This window comes from Xiphias gladius, chromosome 16 (assembly GCF_016859285.1).
Source record: "Xiphias gladius isolate SHS-SW01 ecotype Sanya breed wild chromosome 16, ASM1685928v1, whole genome shotgun sequence".
NCBI classification, from domain to species: domain Eukaryota; kingdom Metazoa; phylum Chordata; class Actinopteri; order Istiophoriformes; family Xiphiidae; genus Xiphias; species Xiphias gladius.
Window position 1 is genome coordinate 5,658,477 of NC_053415.1, and position 18,268 is coordinate 5,676,744.

The 18,268-nt window shown below is 39.8% G+C and overlaps 1 protein-coding gene across 3 annotated transcripts in view; it reads right to left on the bottom strand.

Moving 5' to 3' along the window:
- Window positions 1-18,268, bottom strand: part of col18a1a (collagen type XVIII alpha 1 chain a) — a 77,561-nt gene that overhangs the window by 13,204 nt on the left and 46,089 nt on the right. For all 3 annotated transcript variants that reach the window (XM_040149205.1, XM_040149207.1, XM_040149206.1), the window contains 17 exons: window positions 17,024-17,107; window positions 15,153-15,224; window positions 10,606-10,684; window positions 7,580-7,710; window positions 6,895-6,921; window positions 6,259-6,465; window positions 5,941-5,967; window positions 5,665-5,727; window positions 5,463-5,531; window positions 5,285-5,335; window positions 4,946-5,068; window positions 4,766-4,828; window positions 3,676-3,720; window positions 2,841-2,972; window positions 2,262-2,330; window positions 1,509-1,535; window positions 562-660 (listed from right to left, as the gene is read on the bottom strand). In XM_040149205.1, the coding sequence (XP_040005139.1) occupies window positions 562-660; window positions 1,509-1,535; window positions 2,262-2,330; window positions 2,841-2,972; window positions 3,676-3,720; window positions 4,766-4,828; window positions 4,946-5,068; window positions 5,285-5,335; window positions 5,463-5,531; window positions 5,665-5,727; window positions 5,941-5,967; window positions 6,259-6,465; window positions 6,895-6,921; window positions 7,580-7,710; window positions 10,606-10,684; window positions 15,153-15,224; window positions 17,024-17,107 (1,368 nt within the window). The remainder of the gene's footprint in view (window positions 1-561; window positions 661-1,508; window positions 1,536-2,261; window positions 2,331-2,840; window positions 2,973-3,675; window positions 3,721-4,765; window positions 4,829-4,945; window positions 5,069-5,284; window positions 5,336-5,462; window positions 5,532-5,664; window positions 5,728-5,940; window positions 5,968-6,258; window positions 6,466-6,894; window positions 6,922-7,579; window positions 7,711-10,605; window positions 10,685-15,152; window positions 15,225-17,023; window positions 17,108-18,268) is intronic.

Genomic DNA, 18,268 nt, shown 5'->3' on the forward strand with positions numbered 1-18,268 from the left:
TGTGAAAGATGAAGTCTATTATAGTTACTTTTCTTTTTTTTCAACATTTTCTTTTGACACAGTGGTTTGTGAACTGTTGGCACTTTCTACTACTGCCCGCTGCATCATGCCAACATTTGTAAGACTTGAGGCTGCATACTTGGCAGCTTTTCCTCAGAAAACAAAATAACAATTTTCTAACCCTGAACATACTCAATACTAAAAACGTCTGCTATGTAACACAATCAAAAAACAAAAAAGTAGATTAAAGAATGCGAGGCAGTAAGAAAGTATCAGATACAAGAAATCACATCAAAACAAAAAGAAAAGAAAAAAAACAGAAAACAAAACATCAACCTAATCTTAAAAGGCAAGCCTCCTTGTTTTGACAGCTTGCTCTGTCTGTAATGTAACACAGTAAACAAAAATCCACTGTTACATCCCACAGGTTACAAACATCTAACACAATGTTAACACTATGACTTTTCAACAACTACGTGAGCTCTGATATCTAATGGTGAATGGTGCCTGAAGTGTCCTTTTTGTCAGAATGCAAGATCTAGAGGGAAATCCTTCTTTTACCTGAGGTCCAGGGAAGCCATCCAGCCCTGGTCGCCCGTCTCTTCCTACAAGCCCCTCATTGCCCTTCTGACCCGGTATGCCAGGCGGGCCAGGTTTGCCCTGCAGATGTACATTCAAGTTATACCAGTGAAAAAACAAACATCACTAAAACATGCAGAAAGAAAGTTATTGTAAAACCACATACTGACAGTATACAGCAGGGACAGCATGTGTGATTGCAAGTATGACTAGGTAACTACTAATGATTATCATATTCGTTCCTTTCAGCAGTACGCTTATGTTAACAATGAATTTAATTACTACTCGTAATGTGAAACGTTTGCTTGTGCTTCAGATCCCATTGAATATCAACATTGAACTCTATGGCTCTACCCAGCTTTCAGCTCCTTACTGCTCACTGCTTTGCTTTTGGCAGTTCATATCATCGACTGTATATTTTCCTTTGTTTGTGTGCTGGTATTGTTCCCTTTTCCCCCACTAAATACCTTGTTCCGGACAATGCTGGGCCTTATTTCCCCTGAGGAATCAATAAAGCTGTGTTTTTTTCCCCCCTCTAAAACTCTAATGGTTTTGAAAACAAAGATGTGAAATGACAGCACAGGAGAGTAGTAAGGATAAATCTACTGCCAATACTCAAACCTGAATGGTCAATGAGTTAAAGTAACTTGATAGGTATGACACTTGCCATTGACCTTAGAGCCCTGGGTTCAGTCCCAGGCAGCTATACCTCAGGCTTGTTCGTGTTTTTCCACTAATGAAAAAGCTTGGTCTGAGCTATTTCTGACTATTTGTTCAAAACAAGACCACATGCTCAAAATAAGATCTTTTTTTTTTGATCCAATTGTTTACTTTAAAAGTAGAGAAATCCTGTGAGTTGGAGAAGGGGTAAGAAGACCGCTCTTGACAGATTACAGATTAAACAGATTAAAAATTCCTCATTTACTTACTGGAAGTCCGGGTAAGCCAGGAGGACCCTGAAAGCACACAACATTTTCAAGCTCAGGAATATCTTCCTCGTGTATTTGCAACTTCTTGCTAAAATGTTTTTGGACAAGTTCCAGTTAAATATTCACACACATAGAGACATGTATAAAATACATGCCATGTTGTTTGTATAGGAAGCGACACTTAATCAGATTATTTACAGACTGCATGGCAGCAAGGCCAAATAGCCCATATGATTAAACTTCACTCAAAACACAGTAAAGTGATACAAGATGCCAAAGAAATTGCTGGCTACACCTGTCACCTGTTTACCTGGCTTTCTGAATTTCAGGCAACTTGTATGCATGTTTTTTTTTAAACTGAATGACAATACGTAATCAACCTATAGACCTATATGTAATAAGCCAATAGGATTAATAAACTTTCTTCAAAAGTGATGAACTTAAATGAAATTTAAATTACAATCGTAACGTGTTCTTTATGAATATGAGGCTAGCTGTGATGATGACCTTATGTCACAGATGTCTTATACTGCCTCAAAATTCATAATAGTACTACCATAAAATGCCATCCTTTAAAGCTGCTGATCAGATCTGGGATCAGAGACCCACTCTGGTGTGTGTGTGTGTTATATGGAGACTAAAAACTATATTCAAAGAATTTCAGGAACTAATGCTCATTTTAATCTTTGCCTGTAATATTAAGGAGAGATACAGTATTATCTTCCATAGGACCTTAAGTCTTAAGTAACTGACCTGTATTCCTTCTGGTCCTCTGACGCCAGGAAGTCCATTTGTGAAACCACCAGAGCCCTCCATGTCATCCTTCAAACACCATGAAAGATTTTATGACTAACAAACTCAAAAACTAACTGCCGTCTTTTTCATGTCTTCTGAGATTAAATTCTGATTAAACCTAAGATTCAGACTTCACCAATGTATATTTTTAACAAACTGATACTATCACTCAACTGTAACTATAACTCTGACACACATTGACTACACACTGAGGAGCAGGGTGTGGCTGAGATGACCCCATCCCAATGAATAGTACAGAATCTTAATGCACTAAGAATACAAAATTTGAATCATATTTTGTTTGCTCTCTGATTATTAATCATGATCTGTAGACCTACTGCAGCATTGATACTTTATAACAATTATTCTCTTAAATATTCTGGTCAACTGTCTCTAACACTGTCATATCAGAGAAACAATTTTGCGGGTAGATTAAAGTCTTGCAAATTTTTTCCATAAACAAGCATAGAGTTTTTATTCTTTACCATGAGATTTTGTTATGCATCTTCACCACGTAACACTTGAAAGAAAACTTACAAATCCAACACGGAAACTTGGTCCAGGAGGCCCAGGAGGCCCAGGTGGCCCAGCTGGTCCTATGGGTCCAGGCAGACCAGCCAGTCCAGGCTCTCCTGTAGGTCCCGATAAACCAGGGTCTCCTCGAGCTCCCTGTAGAGTGGTATGGCAGAAGTAAATTTAGTGTTCAGATTAAATAAATAAAACCAAAATAAAATCAAACACAAAGGTTTCATCTATAATGAAGAACATCTAAACATGGTAGCGTGGTACTAGTAAGTATTTGAAAGTATTTGAAAGTACGTAGGATAATGTAACTGCACAAACATCATGCTTTTTTCTCTGGGACAAAAGTCTGATGTTACTAAAGGTTAGATCAAACCCTAGCCAGCACAAATCTTAAGACAAAAGCTGACAAAATCTGACAAACATTTGCAAATTGTTAGAAGACACAAATCCCCTTTGAAGGTTGACATGTACCTGCAGATGGGAAGACTTAGGAGAGTAGGAGGAGGATAAATAGTGAGGCAGCAGATTGGTGAGAAAAGAAAAGTAGGAGCTTGGCTGGAGAAATGAAAGGGATGGAAAAAGTTTTAGAAATATTTGGATGAAGGTCGACATGTCATTCTAGTTAGTGGACACTGTCGCACGGTTCTGGTGTCCCAAAAGAACGCTACCAACTCAGACTTGAATTTACGTAGCATCTCAGTATTATGTCTAATAAACTCATCTCTACTACTGGTTCCAACAAGGGTAATTTGAATTTGTCTGTGTTTTGGAGAGTGGCAGCTACTTTAGGGTAAAACTGAAAAAAAAAAAAAATAGTAAAGAGTAAATTAAGGTCATATATCCACACCTTCTCTCCAACTGTTCCTGGGAGACCCAGCTCGCCAGAATCACCCTAGTGTAGGAAAAAGAGTTGGACAGAACATGTTACTTACATATTGCTTTATGTGTGAGAAAAAAAATAAATAATAATAATTTACCATTCAAGTGTATGGGAAAGTGTTATCAGACTTTTGGACCCCTACAGCGTAGCCATAATGATATTGCAACTACTGTGCATATTTTTGAACCAAGCTTCAAGGTGGGCGTTTCTGTTGGCTGCAGGTAACTGACATCTGATAGCCAGTGTTACCAGAGTATATCACAGTTCTATATAGCCCACAAATCTGGATACAGGCTGTTTTCTCCTCTGTTTTTCTTCATTTAGGTGGACCAATCACTCTTTTAAATTTGTGTTCCAATAGGAACATGGAACCTACCTGTTAGCAATAATTCCTACAAACATTATTTTTGATTCGTGTTATTTCACCACCTGCTCATCGGCAGCTCCTGCTCATTTGGTGCTGTGTTCTTCCCACATTACATGTAGGAGGGGGTCTCTCCGTCATGGGGCGAGTTGCAGACACAGCAAATAACCAGACTATCGAAACTCTCAGCAACAGGTAGTCCTGCCCCCTAAGTACTTCTTATGTAACGCAATGATTCAAACTGAATCATGAATCATGACACAAAGTTGTTGGACTAAACAACCACCAACAACATAGGTCCCCAAGTTAGTTAACGGCCTGTTTGCTCATTGGCATTGAAATGATATTACAAACTATGTTTAGTGCTTGTCTAATTATTGTCAGTCGGAACCACAAACCCTAGAAAACACTAATATAAGGGGTGTGATCATTGCAGAAAAACTATTAAAACATACATTTCTTGTGTCGAGTAATTAAGATTTGACCTAAAAGGTACTCAAGTTGAAAGAAAAAATCAACGATATATGAACTTAATTTCATTCAATTTAATTTCAGTTTGGCTTTAAACAGTTAAATCTCATGTCTACAGTATGATCACTATTGAGCAGCTTTGTGGTTTTAATTCTAGGAATGTTAAAAAATAGATTTTGGCAGTCTTCAGAGAAGAAACAATCATTTTCACAAGGACATTACCTTTTCTCCCTTGGGACCAGGGGCTCCTGGGAGGCCATCAGTACCTGGTAAACCAGGCAAGCCCTGGAGGCAGAAAAAGATTTGGTTCAGGTATACAGTAGTAGTTTTTTTTGTTTAGACTGTGCGTTCTAGGGAGTTATCTGCCCGATGGTGTTGAGAGACAAGAATATTGACACATACAGTTTGACCGGGCGCCCCGTCCTTTCCTGGTGGTCCAAATGCCCCAGAACTCAATGCTGTGCTGCCTGAAGAGGAACCAGGAGGCCCGGGGGGACCAGGGGGACCTGGTGGCCCAGGCAGTCCCTACAACAAAAAAATATATAATCAATTTACAGTACTGTGTGATGTCTTTGCAGATCAAACATTTGTGGCTCCATAAAAGATTAAAGAATCCAGAAACAGAAATGCCTTTAAGCAACAGTCTAACTTCCTTGTGCTTTGATTTTGACAGTCAGGGCACAAGTGCGTTACAGTCTTACAGCAACAAAAATGTCAAACAAAATTATCAGTTCTCCTCACCCGAATAGATTCCAAGTCAGGGAACGCTGAACCTTCCATGTCCACAAAAGTCTGAAATATATCAGTTAAAATCAGCTGTGTAATTCAACAAATGAGTCACCGAGATATGCAGTTTTCTGCTGATAAAAATTGTTTCTAGATGTTGTCAAGTCAAGTCGTCAGGCCAACATTAACTCACAGATCTGAATCCTGGTCCAGGAGGTCCTGGGGGTCCCCTGGGGCCAGGTTGACCCTCTCCACGGTCGCCCTGTTTTAACAAGACTAATTAAGACAAGATACGCTATTCCTACAACAGCTATTTCTTGCTATTTTAGTGTACTTTGTTCTATTTGTTTACAATATTGTTTAAGTTTTTCTGTAAATGTAACTGAGCATCTTACCTTCTCTCCTTTGGGTCCAGGGTCACCTGGGGTTCCTGGGAAGCCTGGAGGTCCATCAGGACCCTGTGTTGAAGAGACCATAATGTTAAGGCACTAGAGACTGTCATGAAGGAACAATGAATGAGCAATGACAAGCTAAGTGTAAAGGTCTCTACTTTAACAATCCATGATCACAGTTTGTTGATAGGAGTTAAAGCCATTAATGTTGTTAATGTTAAAGCCCTCAGTGTTCTTTGTAGAGTGTAGAGCAAAAAAAAAAAAAAAAAAAACACTTACAGTTTTTCCATCCTCACCAGGATCACCCTGCGAGATTGAAATAAAGAATCAAATAAGTCCTCTGAGGCACATTTGTGAATTAGGGATATACAGTATAAATACAATTGACTTGGCCATAGCATTTCTCCAGATAAGTATAACATTGAACTTTATATTCCATCTTTTAAAATGAAAATATTGGAAACTTTGGAGGGAAACTGAAATTTTGCTCGGTTTCTCAACATATACCGTATGTTAAGACAAATACAGTAGATGTTGGTTCAACAACAAAAGCACATCTGTAGTGTTGTCAAGTAAACGTATCTGCAGTCTACTAACTGGTTCTCCATCAGCTCCTGGTGGTCCCTGGGGGCCCGGCACACCTTGTGGTCCAGCTGGTCCTCGGGGTCCAGGGACTCTCGAAGCAACTGAGTCGTCACTGCCAACTGAAAATTCGGTTGCAGGCCCTGGAGGGCCAGGGGGGCCGGGGGGGCCAGGGGCGCCGGGATCACCCTTCTTTCCTTGGTAGCCAAAGCCTGCACTGCCCTGAAAAGGAAAAGCATCAGTGTCAACTGAGGTTGTGATTAGTCAGGAGATAATAAACATTTAAGCTTTTCCATATCTGGCAATTCAAGGTTTTATATTTCTGAGCCACGACTTTGCCAGGACTTTACTAGAAACCAACACACTGAGATACACACTACTTAATTCCCCTACAGCACGTTAATGTATTAACAGAACTGTTCTAGTAAGGGACCATAATTACAAGCTGTAAAACACCGGTATCACGTAGATCAGTTCTCTGTTTTAACCATCTCATCCAGGAATGAGACGGGTCATGTTAATCATGAAGAGGAAGTGACAAGTACCAGCATTCATTATTTAAGTTTTAGTAACTTGTACACTTATGTAAGCCCCAGAGACTCAAATCAAACAGCCAAAAGTCACCCAAAAAAGAGAGCATCTGTAACTTACCTTTGTTCCCTTTTCCCCTGGTTCTCCCTGAAAATTAAAAAGAGAGTGAAGTCAGTGCCAGCAATCTTAATTAATCTAGAAAACGAATCTAGAATCAAATCCTATTACTTGAAACACCAACCCCTGAAACAATTTCTAACCATTGAGCCTCAACATTACTCAGAATGTGGCTTTTGTTGGTCAATGGAAATAAGATGTGTTCAGGTGTTTTCCTCTGTGTCATGCTTCAATTTTAACACCTTGTTTTGTTAAGTGCCACCTATACATTGTTTAAATATTTTTTTTTTTTCTGTTTTTGTGTGTCTATATAGTGTGCCGTTTTATGAAAGAAGAAGATCTAATCAATATCAGGCCAAGGAGAATGTCCTTACAGTGATTGTGACAACATTTGGCCAATACAAAGACAGGGGACCAAGAGAGCAAAAATATCCGTACACACATCTCTTATTCCTATCAAAATAAAATATACAGTATGCATTAAAATATATAAGATACAACATGTAAAACAAGTCTAGAAGCATTGCACAAGCTTGCATTAAATTATGACTTGTAGCTCCCTCTAGTGTTCCTTTGGGACATTTCATCACAGCTCACGTTGCTCTAGGTATCCTCAGTGCACTCTAGCTCCCAAACTGCATATCACAAAGTACTTGTGTGGTACACACCGTGTATTCCATCCACTCACCTTCTCTCCACGGGCTCCACCCCGTGAACTGGAGCCAGAGCCTGATTCTCCCCTTGGCCCGATTGGACCCCTATCTCCTTTCTCTCCTCTGTCCCCTCGGTCACCCTTCTCTCCTTTAGCCCTAAGTGTTCCTGGAAAATAACAACAAAGGACAGAGTGTGAAAAGACCTTTCAGAAATGATTAATGATTGTATGCCACATCCCAAACGACAAACGGGACATTTCCTGCTCCCAAAAGAGGAAAAGAAAATGACTTTTTGCTTGATGTAGCAAGAATCCCAGTGTACACAGCTGCAATTAATAGACCATGTCAAGGTTTAGAGCTGGTAATTGAGTACACCTTCACACAACTGCATGCACCACCATCCGGATATTTATTTTTGGGTATGACCCAATTTGACTTTACACTCTTCCAAGTAAACATGTCACTTTCAGTGGAGACAGTATGAAATGCAGCCCACCTCTTCACTTGTGCAAAAATCACCTATCTCCAATACTGCAGACATGCACAGCAAAAGGATCACCACTGCCGGTAGGCTTCTAATATTTCAGTTTAGTGCTTAGCATCTAACAGCAGAAAAATGGATTCCGTGCTTCTGAATGGATACATAAGCATAGAAAATCCACTGAATAAATTAACACCACAAATCATAGCATTAGTAGCCTAAACTAGTATACAATGCTAGCCCTGCCTGTTCCAATAAACACACAAAAATTGATTTTCTGTCCTTTTTCTGGAACCAGAAATCCAGACCGTGCGCCACATGCAATTTCATATCCTTTAATATCCATGAGAAAACCAAAATCCATTTTTTAAAGGAGATTACAGCCTGGCCATTCTTCATTTTCCATTCCCCTGGCCTATATACAAACATGTCCACCACGCTATAAAGTAGATAAATTCATGAATTATTCTGATTGTGCGCTTTTGAAATCCATGTGAGGTCCTTCATGAGGAGTACACACATGAAGCAGGCAGAACTTCAATAGCGAGAATAGAAAGGAGAAAAAAAACAGGAGTCTGGGATCCTTTTCTCTCTGTTTTTAACTCCTCTACACCCACCTGGTGACCCAGGGAGTCCGGGCCCTGACTACACAGAAAACTGAAACGTGCCGGAAGGCACTTGCTGAGCACAGAGCAAAAGACGGTGTTACATTAATTCCCCGGAGGTCACCTATTTTCGTTTGTTGTATTGTTTTATAATCACTACTGTAGTAAATTAAATCCCTTAACTAGGTAGTATAAAACCCTACAGACTGGTGACAAATTAAAGGAAAAACCAGAAAAATTAGTGGAGAAACAGGATGACAATGCCCCCATCCATAGGGCTCCAGGGGTCAGTGAATGGTTTGATGAGTATGAGAATGATGTGAGTCATATGCCTTGGCCTTCGCAGTCACCAGATCTCAACCCAATTGAACTCCCATGGGAGATTTTGGACTGACATGTTAGGTAGTGCTCTCCCCCACCATCATCAAAACACCACATGAGGGAATATCTTTTGGAAGAAAGGTGTTCATCCGTCCAGTAGAGACCAGAGACTTGGAGAATCAATGACAAGGAGCATTGAAGCTGTTCTGGTGGCACGTGGTGGCCCAACACCTTACTGAGAAACATTATAGTGGTCTTCCCTTTAATTTGTCATCTGTCTGTAGATACAGTAGCAAGAGAATACTGATTAATATAATGTAACTTGTGCTTTAATTAAGTAAACATACACTGATTTGCACCCTATTTTGTGGCAGTTTTTGGAGTTAAATAAGTACTCTAATTGCAAGTATGTGTAAATACTGCAGAATCAAAAACACAGGTAAATAACTGTTACAAGTAATACTTTATCCATTTTGATATTGACTAGACCCTGGTCACTGTGATGACGTACCTGGCAAGATGCTGGGTTGTTGCCCTACAATTAATCCAAGCACTGTACATGTTCTTAACATACAGTGGGTCCAGGTTTCTAGATGAATTTTCATAGTGGTAGTTCAGGTTTTCAAAGATGCTCAAAATAGTTTTTGGAAACATCTTCATAAGACAAAACGGCTTGGCTGTTTTCTGCTGAGAACTGACATTTGCCTCCTATGATGACTACTGAGTGCCACAGAGTCCTCCATCAAAGACCTGCGACTTTTTATTAAGTATTAGTATTGATGCTTTCTTAGAGGCAATAATATTTTAAAACTTGTATACTTTATGTGGGAGACAGTAATAGCAGCTGGTCCAAAACAAATACACAAAGGTAACTACGATGAGAAAATGAGACCTATGCCATTTTTACTTATACCGAGATAAGTTTTTAATAAACCATGTAACAGTTGCCTTATGTGTCATTCCTGATTCCACCACCAGATGGTGATTTTCAAATTCTCCACATTATGGCTTTGACACAATTTCCACTAGCATACTTAGTTAAAAACAGAAAACAGAACATAGCAGCAGATTATCAGATTCTCGCAGTATGGGTTAAATCAGTCATGGAAATTTAATTTGATGTCATTCACACAGTGCGCAATGCCTATCCAGGGCGCTCACTGTGAATGAGGGTTTACCACCCCACATACTGCATTTGACTTGATGTCCACTAGATGGAGACGTGTGTAAGTGAATCTGTCTATCTAGCCCAGCTGTGGATGTTCGAGGAATATGAACTCTCTAACACCGTGTGCTGTTGTAAACATTCCCCTCCATACCCAGCAGGTGAGGTTAGTCACCCGTCAGCTTGTGGACGTGCAACATCTATTTCACGTCCTTTAAATTGAAATGAAAAATGAATGAATGACTGACATTCGCAAAACAGCAAGAGGCAGACCCAAAGGCATCTGTGTAATCCCTCTGGAGAGGGCGGGCGTGAAACAGAAATAGACTCAACGTTTTTCTGACAAACTCCTGTCCTGCGCAAAAATAAACTGAAGAAAAACCCACAGAAATGTAACATATATTCCATCTCAAGCTAGTGTTGAGCTCTCTACGCAGGCACAATGGTCTAACGTGGGAAACTGCGTTGACTGCATCCAGATAAACTCACCTGTCTCTGTTTCAATGGACACCTCCTCTTTCCTGGTCAGTGGGGGCTGCTGAATGGGCCGAGAAGATGGAGGAGTAGTCTGCAGGAAAATAATCAGGCAACACAGAGAGATACATAATTAAAAAGGGAAATTCATTACATTTACTGAAAGCTTCACTGAGCTTACCCTAAACTTAAAGCCCCATTCCTACTGGTATCCCGCCTGTATTACAGAGGCCTCACACCAATGTAAGTACCAAATCACACTACATGGGAAAATGCTGTTCTTGGTCACATTAATCCCAAACAATCCCAACAAAAGTTACTCATGTTTCCGCCCTGTGTTACCGTCCAACTGCACTAATGTTTATAGTTTGTGCAGGCAGAGCTCTCTTCCAAGCCGACCAGAGTGTTTCCCAGCTCTACGCCAAGCCTTTTTTGAGCATTATTGAGTCAACATATGCAGGGCAAACCAAGGACTGAGTAAAACTTTTTCTTTTTCCTTTCTTCTTTCGGAAAACTGTTATTGTTTTCAGTAATTCAGTAATTGCCCTTTATGTTTTAATCGCTGTCAGACATCTCCTGCGTGGTTCCTATTGCAAAACTCACCTTTATGAGAACCTTATTAAGGCTGTCAGGGAACACAGCCCGCAGTCTATCACAGAGATGGAGCCTGCAGCTGCAACACGTCATTACCCAGAGTTATAGCGACACCCGGAGTACAATAACTGAGTTTATTAAAAATTCAAATGACATACACGCATGTGTGGGGTCATCCTATTGCTACTCCAATCCTCACTTCGAACCTGCAAAGCTGAACTAGTAAAGCCCCATGACCAAATGAAAGAGGCTGAATTTAGGGAAGAATATAGAGTGTTTTATGTGAATTTGTATCTGTGCCCCCTCTTTCTGCCCAACCCTTCTTTTTTCCTTGATCTTTGTGCTCTCTTTTTGGGATTGCATTATCCATTCAAATGAATTCTTGCAAATAAGTGTAATATATTTAGAAATTGTACTTTCTATGTTTTTTGTACCTTTTATAGTAAAGTGCATTTGTGGGTAGGTTTTGTGGACAAAAGAAGGACAGGCCGTCCTTCAATGTGCCAACAGTCTTCTTTCACTAAAAACACAGCAGGACTGAGAGAAGCAATAGGAGTTATTGAATGTTGGGGGGGGGGGGGGTTCACGTCTGCTTCCGCAAATGTTTGGAGAAAAAGAGAGAGGGGAGGAGATACTGCAAATACCCCCGTCGGTAGCTCATTCTTCACCGGTGACACACCTCGAATTGTCACCTGTGGAATTCAAGAGAGGATAAAGGATGTAGGGGAGGGGGCAGCTGAAGGGGCAAAGTCAAGCCAGTGTTGTTAATTAACCATTAACCAGCTTCCTCTCTGGGAAACTCTACTCCCCACTGTGTTACACAGCACTGACTATGCTAAGAATTCAGCAAAACCATTATTGACTCTTCTAAGTTGATATATGTATTAATGTGATAAAGAATACCCTGCCTGTTCACTCCTTTACCTATCCATCATTGCTGGGGATGATGGGTGGGAGGCTCTCCCTTTAGAACATAGTGTTGATAGATTTGAACCACACAACCCCCCTGACTTTAAGAGGAGGTATGCAGCTCCGTTGGCAATCAACATATTCCGACTCCGCAGGAGTGTAGCTTCTTTTTTTTCCCCCCAGTGCATTTCCTATGAATTACACAGAGGAAACCTATTGAAATTTCCCCATTTTTGTGGTTGGCTTGAGGATAAGGGAAAAGCAGTCTAGGTGTTTATAAAATGCAGTAACAAAGGTTGTACTCTCACGTATCTGACTCTTTCTAGCTCTTGTGTAATAGAGAGGAATCAGAGTAAGAAAAAATAGATGATTTGAACAGAAACCATCACCTCTACACCATTTTCCCCAAAAATATGATTGTATCTTCACAATCTAAATGCAGACCAAAACAAAAACCAGTTTGCCTATCAGTATTATACTTTCCTTCTTGGTGTTTTGATCAGAAAAAAAAGTTAAAAAAGGCTCTGTTTTCAAACTCCTTTTTGATGTTTTAGCACTAAGCTAAAAAGAGGCATGAGTGCAAGGAAAAATGTAAACATGACTTGAGGTTTGCCTTTGATTTCTTAGAAGTTCTCCTCTCTGAATACAGAGCATAATGTAGCTACAACAGCATTTCCCCCAGGCTGTTATTATGAAGATGAAGAAGATTAGACAAACAGATTTTATCCATTCTGTTTTATCGAATAATCACTCAGTAAATCAATTTTAAAATGTATATTTATTCTCTAGATAGCTTCCGCAGATTTCAAAAAGATCTGAGACATTTGTCATATGGGAGGCAAACACACAATAACTCTAAATGAGACCTTAATATATTCTTTAGAGATCTGGAAATATAACTGTAAAACAAAATTCTCAAATGTGTTCACAAGCATGTTTCAAAAAACTCAGAAAATACACTTTTATGTGATTCATAGTCCTTTTGGGAACATTATGGATATGAGAAACAATTGTTAATAACAACTAATTGGCCATATCAGAAACAATGACACAAACCTCATTACGTAAGTATTAATCTCTATAAACATTTCCTCTTTGGGCTTCACGCTGAAGGCGACACTTCAGCAGGGACACTGTTAAGGATGACTGACTAGCCGTGCCATCTATCACCATGAATTCCGGGATGACAAAATGGAAAGTTTCACTTATACAACTCTCCCTCTCCAACTTGTCTTTGCCCAGACTTGCCTTAATTGCACCGGCTGGACAACTGTGCAGAGTGTAGGTTATACTTTCTGTGAGCAGACATCGGATGGAAAAACATCAGCAGGTAGGCATTAGATGCCAGCTGTTGTCTTCGACATCACATTGCATACTACATGATGCTCTATAAATGCCTCTTGAACAGACGGAAAAGCCCCTTGTAAAACTTGCAGAGCATCAAGGCAGAGTAAGTAGGGCAGTAGCGATGAAGAGACTTCCGACTTGAGGTACCTGACCCTGCCCTCCCCGTCTCCTTCTCTAACTTTCTTTCCACCTCTGTCAGTTCCTGTACACAACCGATCGAGAGACCAGTCAGAATAACGAAGCCATGGGGTGAAGGGGGCCTCTGACTTGGATCAGGTCGAGTCCAAATTGACATCTGGTTTTTCTATCGCTCCACTATAATTGTGAGTGGGAGTGCATGCACGCACAGAGGTGGTGGTGCCAGGTGGAGCGTGCGCTAGACTATGTGCTACACTGTTTTAGGGTGGGAAGATGTGAGTAGGTGTGTGTGGAATCCGATTGTGTGTGTGAGCGTGAGAGAGACAGAAAGCAGACGGAGGAAGACTGAAGGACAAAGGGGGGAGATAGAGGCAGTGACAAAAGAAGAGATGAAGGAAGACACAGAAAGATACAAAGCGATGCCGTGACCTAGAGAACTTGCATGATTGCAAGAAGAACAAAAGCGTAGGCATGACAGTGTGAGCGAAGTGAACAGTGCAAATGAACAAGTGCTTGGTGGTTAAGAGGCTACTATAATGAGCTGATTAGAGCAGGTGCCAGTCTAATGTATGCTTATTTCACCCTGGGAGCTCCAATGAGAAGCAATGACAACATGGACGCAGTACCACAAACACAATGACTGAGGCTGCTACAATGTGCCGACGGCACAGCTAGGACCCAGCAGCACTATAGGCTGTTGTAACTATTCCTGACTGCGGAATTTGGTACAACTACTATCTTGTCTTCCCTCTTGCGGTATCTGCTGGTTTAGGCCTTCATCCCGTTGATAAGTCTCCAGCTACATCTACCCAGAGCACACCCGACTCACCCGACACCAGGTAAATCCCCCTGCAGTTTAAGCATGTGCAGTTTATTCTGAATTACTTTACTGAAACTAACATTGAAAGCTCAGAACTCTTCTTGCTGGCTTTACTTTCTATGTGGACTGCTGTTAGCAAATAAAATATCATTTAAATTTAAAATGATTGAACTCTCAGCAGGCACATTGTAGAGGCAACTCTTTATGTAAAAAGTCTTTGTTTCCAAATGTGTAAGACAGAGGCAGCTCAATTTCCAGACATCAACTCAGGAGTTTCTACTCACCCTAGAGGGACCAGTGTTCACTCACTTATACCCACTAACTTGAGCCATTAGTGGTATATCTGACACTAGGATGACTCAGTTTGCATAAGCATGGTCTGCTGCTAATTATTTTTGTTGGCTTGATATACACAGGTCTGGTTTGATCAGCTGTTTGAACAACAGCATTCGTCATTCCATTCGTTCATTCTCCTTCTTACTCTCTCACTCTTGATTTATAGTTTAACATCAAACTCATTTAGTTCCAGAGCAATTTCCAGAAAGAAAATGGCAGCCATAACCCTTAATGTTTCAATATAATGTATCAAGGCAGCAAAATAATTACAAGGAACAGTACCATTGTCAATGAAACATCATTTAGTCAAGCTAATATGACGAAGAAAAACAAAGCAACATCAGGTAAATATTGGCAAACCTTCATTAATAGGAGTACAAGTAGAAGAGTTCAGTAATAAACAAAAGTTGTTCCATACCGTCCATCTATGTTTCTCCACGTCTGGCTTTGGGGGTCTTGGTTCCTCATAGCCACTTCCTTCACCTGAAGCCTGAGGAGACCAACCATACATTTAACATTTACTTTCAAGCCCACAAGATCTTCCTCTTGGTTTAATTCAGTGTATACAAACTTGTAATATCTGAAAGCGTTCATTTAAATGTGTGTGTTGTTTTTACACCATGTGTGTCAGTTCATGAACTCTTTACTTGAATTCTTGGTAACAATCAATTCAGCTATCACAGAATTTAGCCATTTAAGGAAATGTTGTTATTGAATACCTCTACAAATACCTTAATTACATAACCACAATGCTGTTTGCGCTCGGTGTGACAGTATTAGTGGCCTAATTTAGTTGTCTGTGTCGTCTTTATTGCTGTAAATCTGTTTTTTATGTCACCTTCTTTGCAAAGTCCCTCTTGAAACAGATATTTTAATCTCAATTAGTCTTTTACCTGGTGAAATTAAGGACTAATTTACTACTGAACTCACCAAATTGTCTCTATGTCCGTGTACTAATGTCACTAAGTTAAATGCTTGCATAAGTAGGTCTCAAACAGTATACTCCTATTAGATTCAAGGCTTTTTAGTAACTAAGCATCTTGAAGGTGTCCTCTATACTGTCAGACAGCTGTGTGTGAGGTTATCATTTTAGATAAAAGGCACATCCTGAAGTCTGAAACCTTTCATTTCCACTGGGAATGTGCTTCCCCATCTAAACCAAACAACATCTAAAGATTTGATGACAACAAGCAGTCAAGTCTTGAACCTTTTGTCAGTAAGGACAAGGCTATTGGTGGTCTCAGCGAGCAGAACAGCTGTGAGGGCAATGTTTTACTAAATAACAGTTAAGGCTGCTGCTGGGCTGCAGAGAAGCACCTGTGTTTATGTGTGGGTGGTCAGGGTCAGCGGTGAAAAGGCTCCTCTCAGACTCTTATTTGATACAGATTTACTGTTGGTAATAAGCTATGCAACATACTGGAATAAATCAACACAGTCCAGTTAAATAGCATTACTTCATTATTTCATTATGTTATTTTAGGGCTTATCTGCCCTAAATTAAATACCTGTTGCAATTTTCAGTTACCTATTGTTTTTGCTTTTGAAAGTGCAATTAAAAGATTCCATCTTGACTATGAATTTGAACAGAATTGACTGTTTGCTAAGTTAGTTGCTGTTGCTATGCCTGTTAAGCTTTCCATTTACAACAAATGGTAATATTGTAAAACTAACTACTTAACTATGCACTTGATGGCTACATAAAGAATACTGAGGCTAAAGCTACTTGTCCCAAGCAAAAGAATTCATCGTTGTCTCCAGTTGCTGATCTTTGTAGAAGAAAAAAGGAAACAGCATTGTAGTTGTGCTGTAGTGTAGAGCTAGTTAGTGTTAGTACTTAGGAACAGTATGGTAGGGAAGAATGTAAGATATCGGTTGTTGTTTTGTTCTAACATAACCCTGTGTGGCCTATTGGCCTATATATATATATATATATATATATATATATATTTTTTTTTCAAACAGTTTGTTTTCACATTTATCATTACAAGAACAAATGCTTTAGCATGATTTGGCAAATGCAACACTTTTGGCTGACTTTGGAGTGACATTTTTCATCGATGCTAGCAGAGATGCTAATGTCCGCCTAAACTCTGATAATACCCAGGAGCGGCTTCCCCATAGTGGGGGAATACTACATAATGAAGTGCTAGTTGTTTTTTCCCCCACAAACTAAGGTAACGTAGTTAGTTAATGATACTGTATGGTCCTCAGCCTTGGAAGTAACGATCAGTTACCGCTGGATTTCACATCTAGTATATTACCTTCCAAATGTGATTAGTTGTCACTCACCATATCTGAGTCATCCTCATCCTCTTCACAGTGTCTCTCAGCAGCACGGGGGTCTCCCACCACCCTCAGCTCACCGATCACCCCCTGTTGAAAACAAGGCCACGATGTTTGGATGTTTATTGTTTTATATACTGTAATAATGTCAGAACAGCACTCGCTCTCACGCACACGAGGAATCTTATTTTCATCCTATAAATATGGGTGTTCATCTCTGGAATTCCTGCTGAGGATTCGGCAATACTATTCAGGGAATTCCCCATTCCAACAAAATCAGAGTTGCTCTTGATGTCTCCAGTTTTAGCCTTTGTCTGTGAAGTGCCACTATCTCTGCCCCACACACACGATCTGATACATGTTCCCACACAGGATGCTCAGGGATTTCATGAATGCTATCTTCCTGCCTATCAAAGGCCCATTAGCTCTGTATATAGAAGTGGTTTCTCTTATGGTGGTTATGGTCTTTTTCTAACAAACTTCTTTCAGATCTTTGCAATAAATTGTAGATCCTATTCACAACAAGGCTAAACCGTCACTGCAGCATGTTTTTGCCAGGGATGGATAATAAGCTGATGATAATAAGGGACAGCTAAACAAATCATATTTCAGAATGGAATGTCCATTTAAGAAATATATAATGTCAATATTTATATGCCAAAGAATCTTGCCAAGTCTTAATTTGTTTAGTTAAATTAAATTAACAAGACCCAGAGAGCCTAGGGCCATGGTAAGCTCAACAAATAGCACATGGTCAACATGTACTTAAAGAAGAACGGGGTTAGATTCCTTTTTCAAAGACGCACTTTATAAAACAGCTTTCTGACAAAATATCCAACCACAAGGAAATGCCTTAGCTGGGCTTGTGAAACAAAAAAAGAAAAGCTTGAACAGTGGTTCACAACAAAGTGAGCAGTGTACTTGAAACACAGCAGTAAAAAAGATTAAAATGTTACAACTGAGAGAGGAGGCAAGAGATTAAGTTTTCAGCTGGGCAAACACCAAAAACTTCAGATGGGAAGCACTCATTTGGAATTTGGACAAATTTACTAGTGTAAATATCTCTTTATTTATATATTTCTTTATTATTAAACAATACAGTCATCATTATTCAAGGATATTTTTTATCAAGGAATCCACCCTTTTTTTTTTGGCTCTTTATGGCTTTCTGCCTTCATAGTTTCAGTTTGGTATTATTATCAGAACAAGGTCATTTATGTCCATGTAACCAGCAAGATCCCATATTTAGAA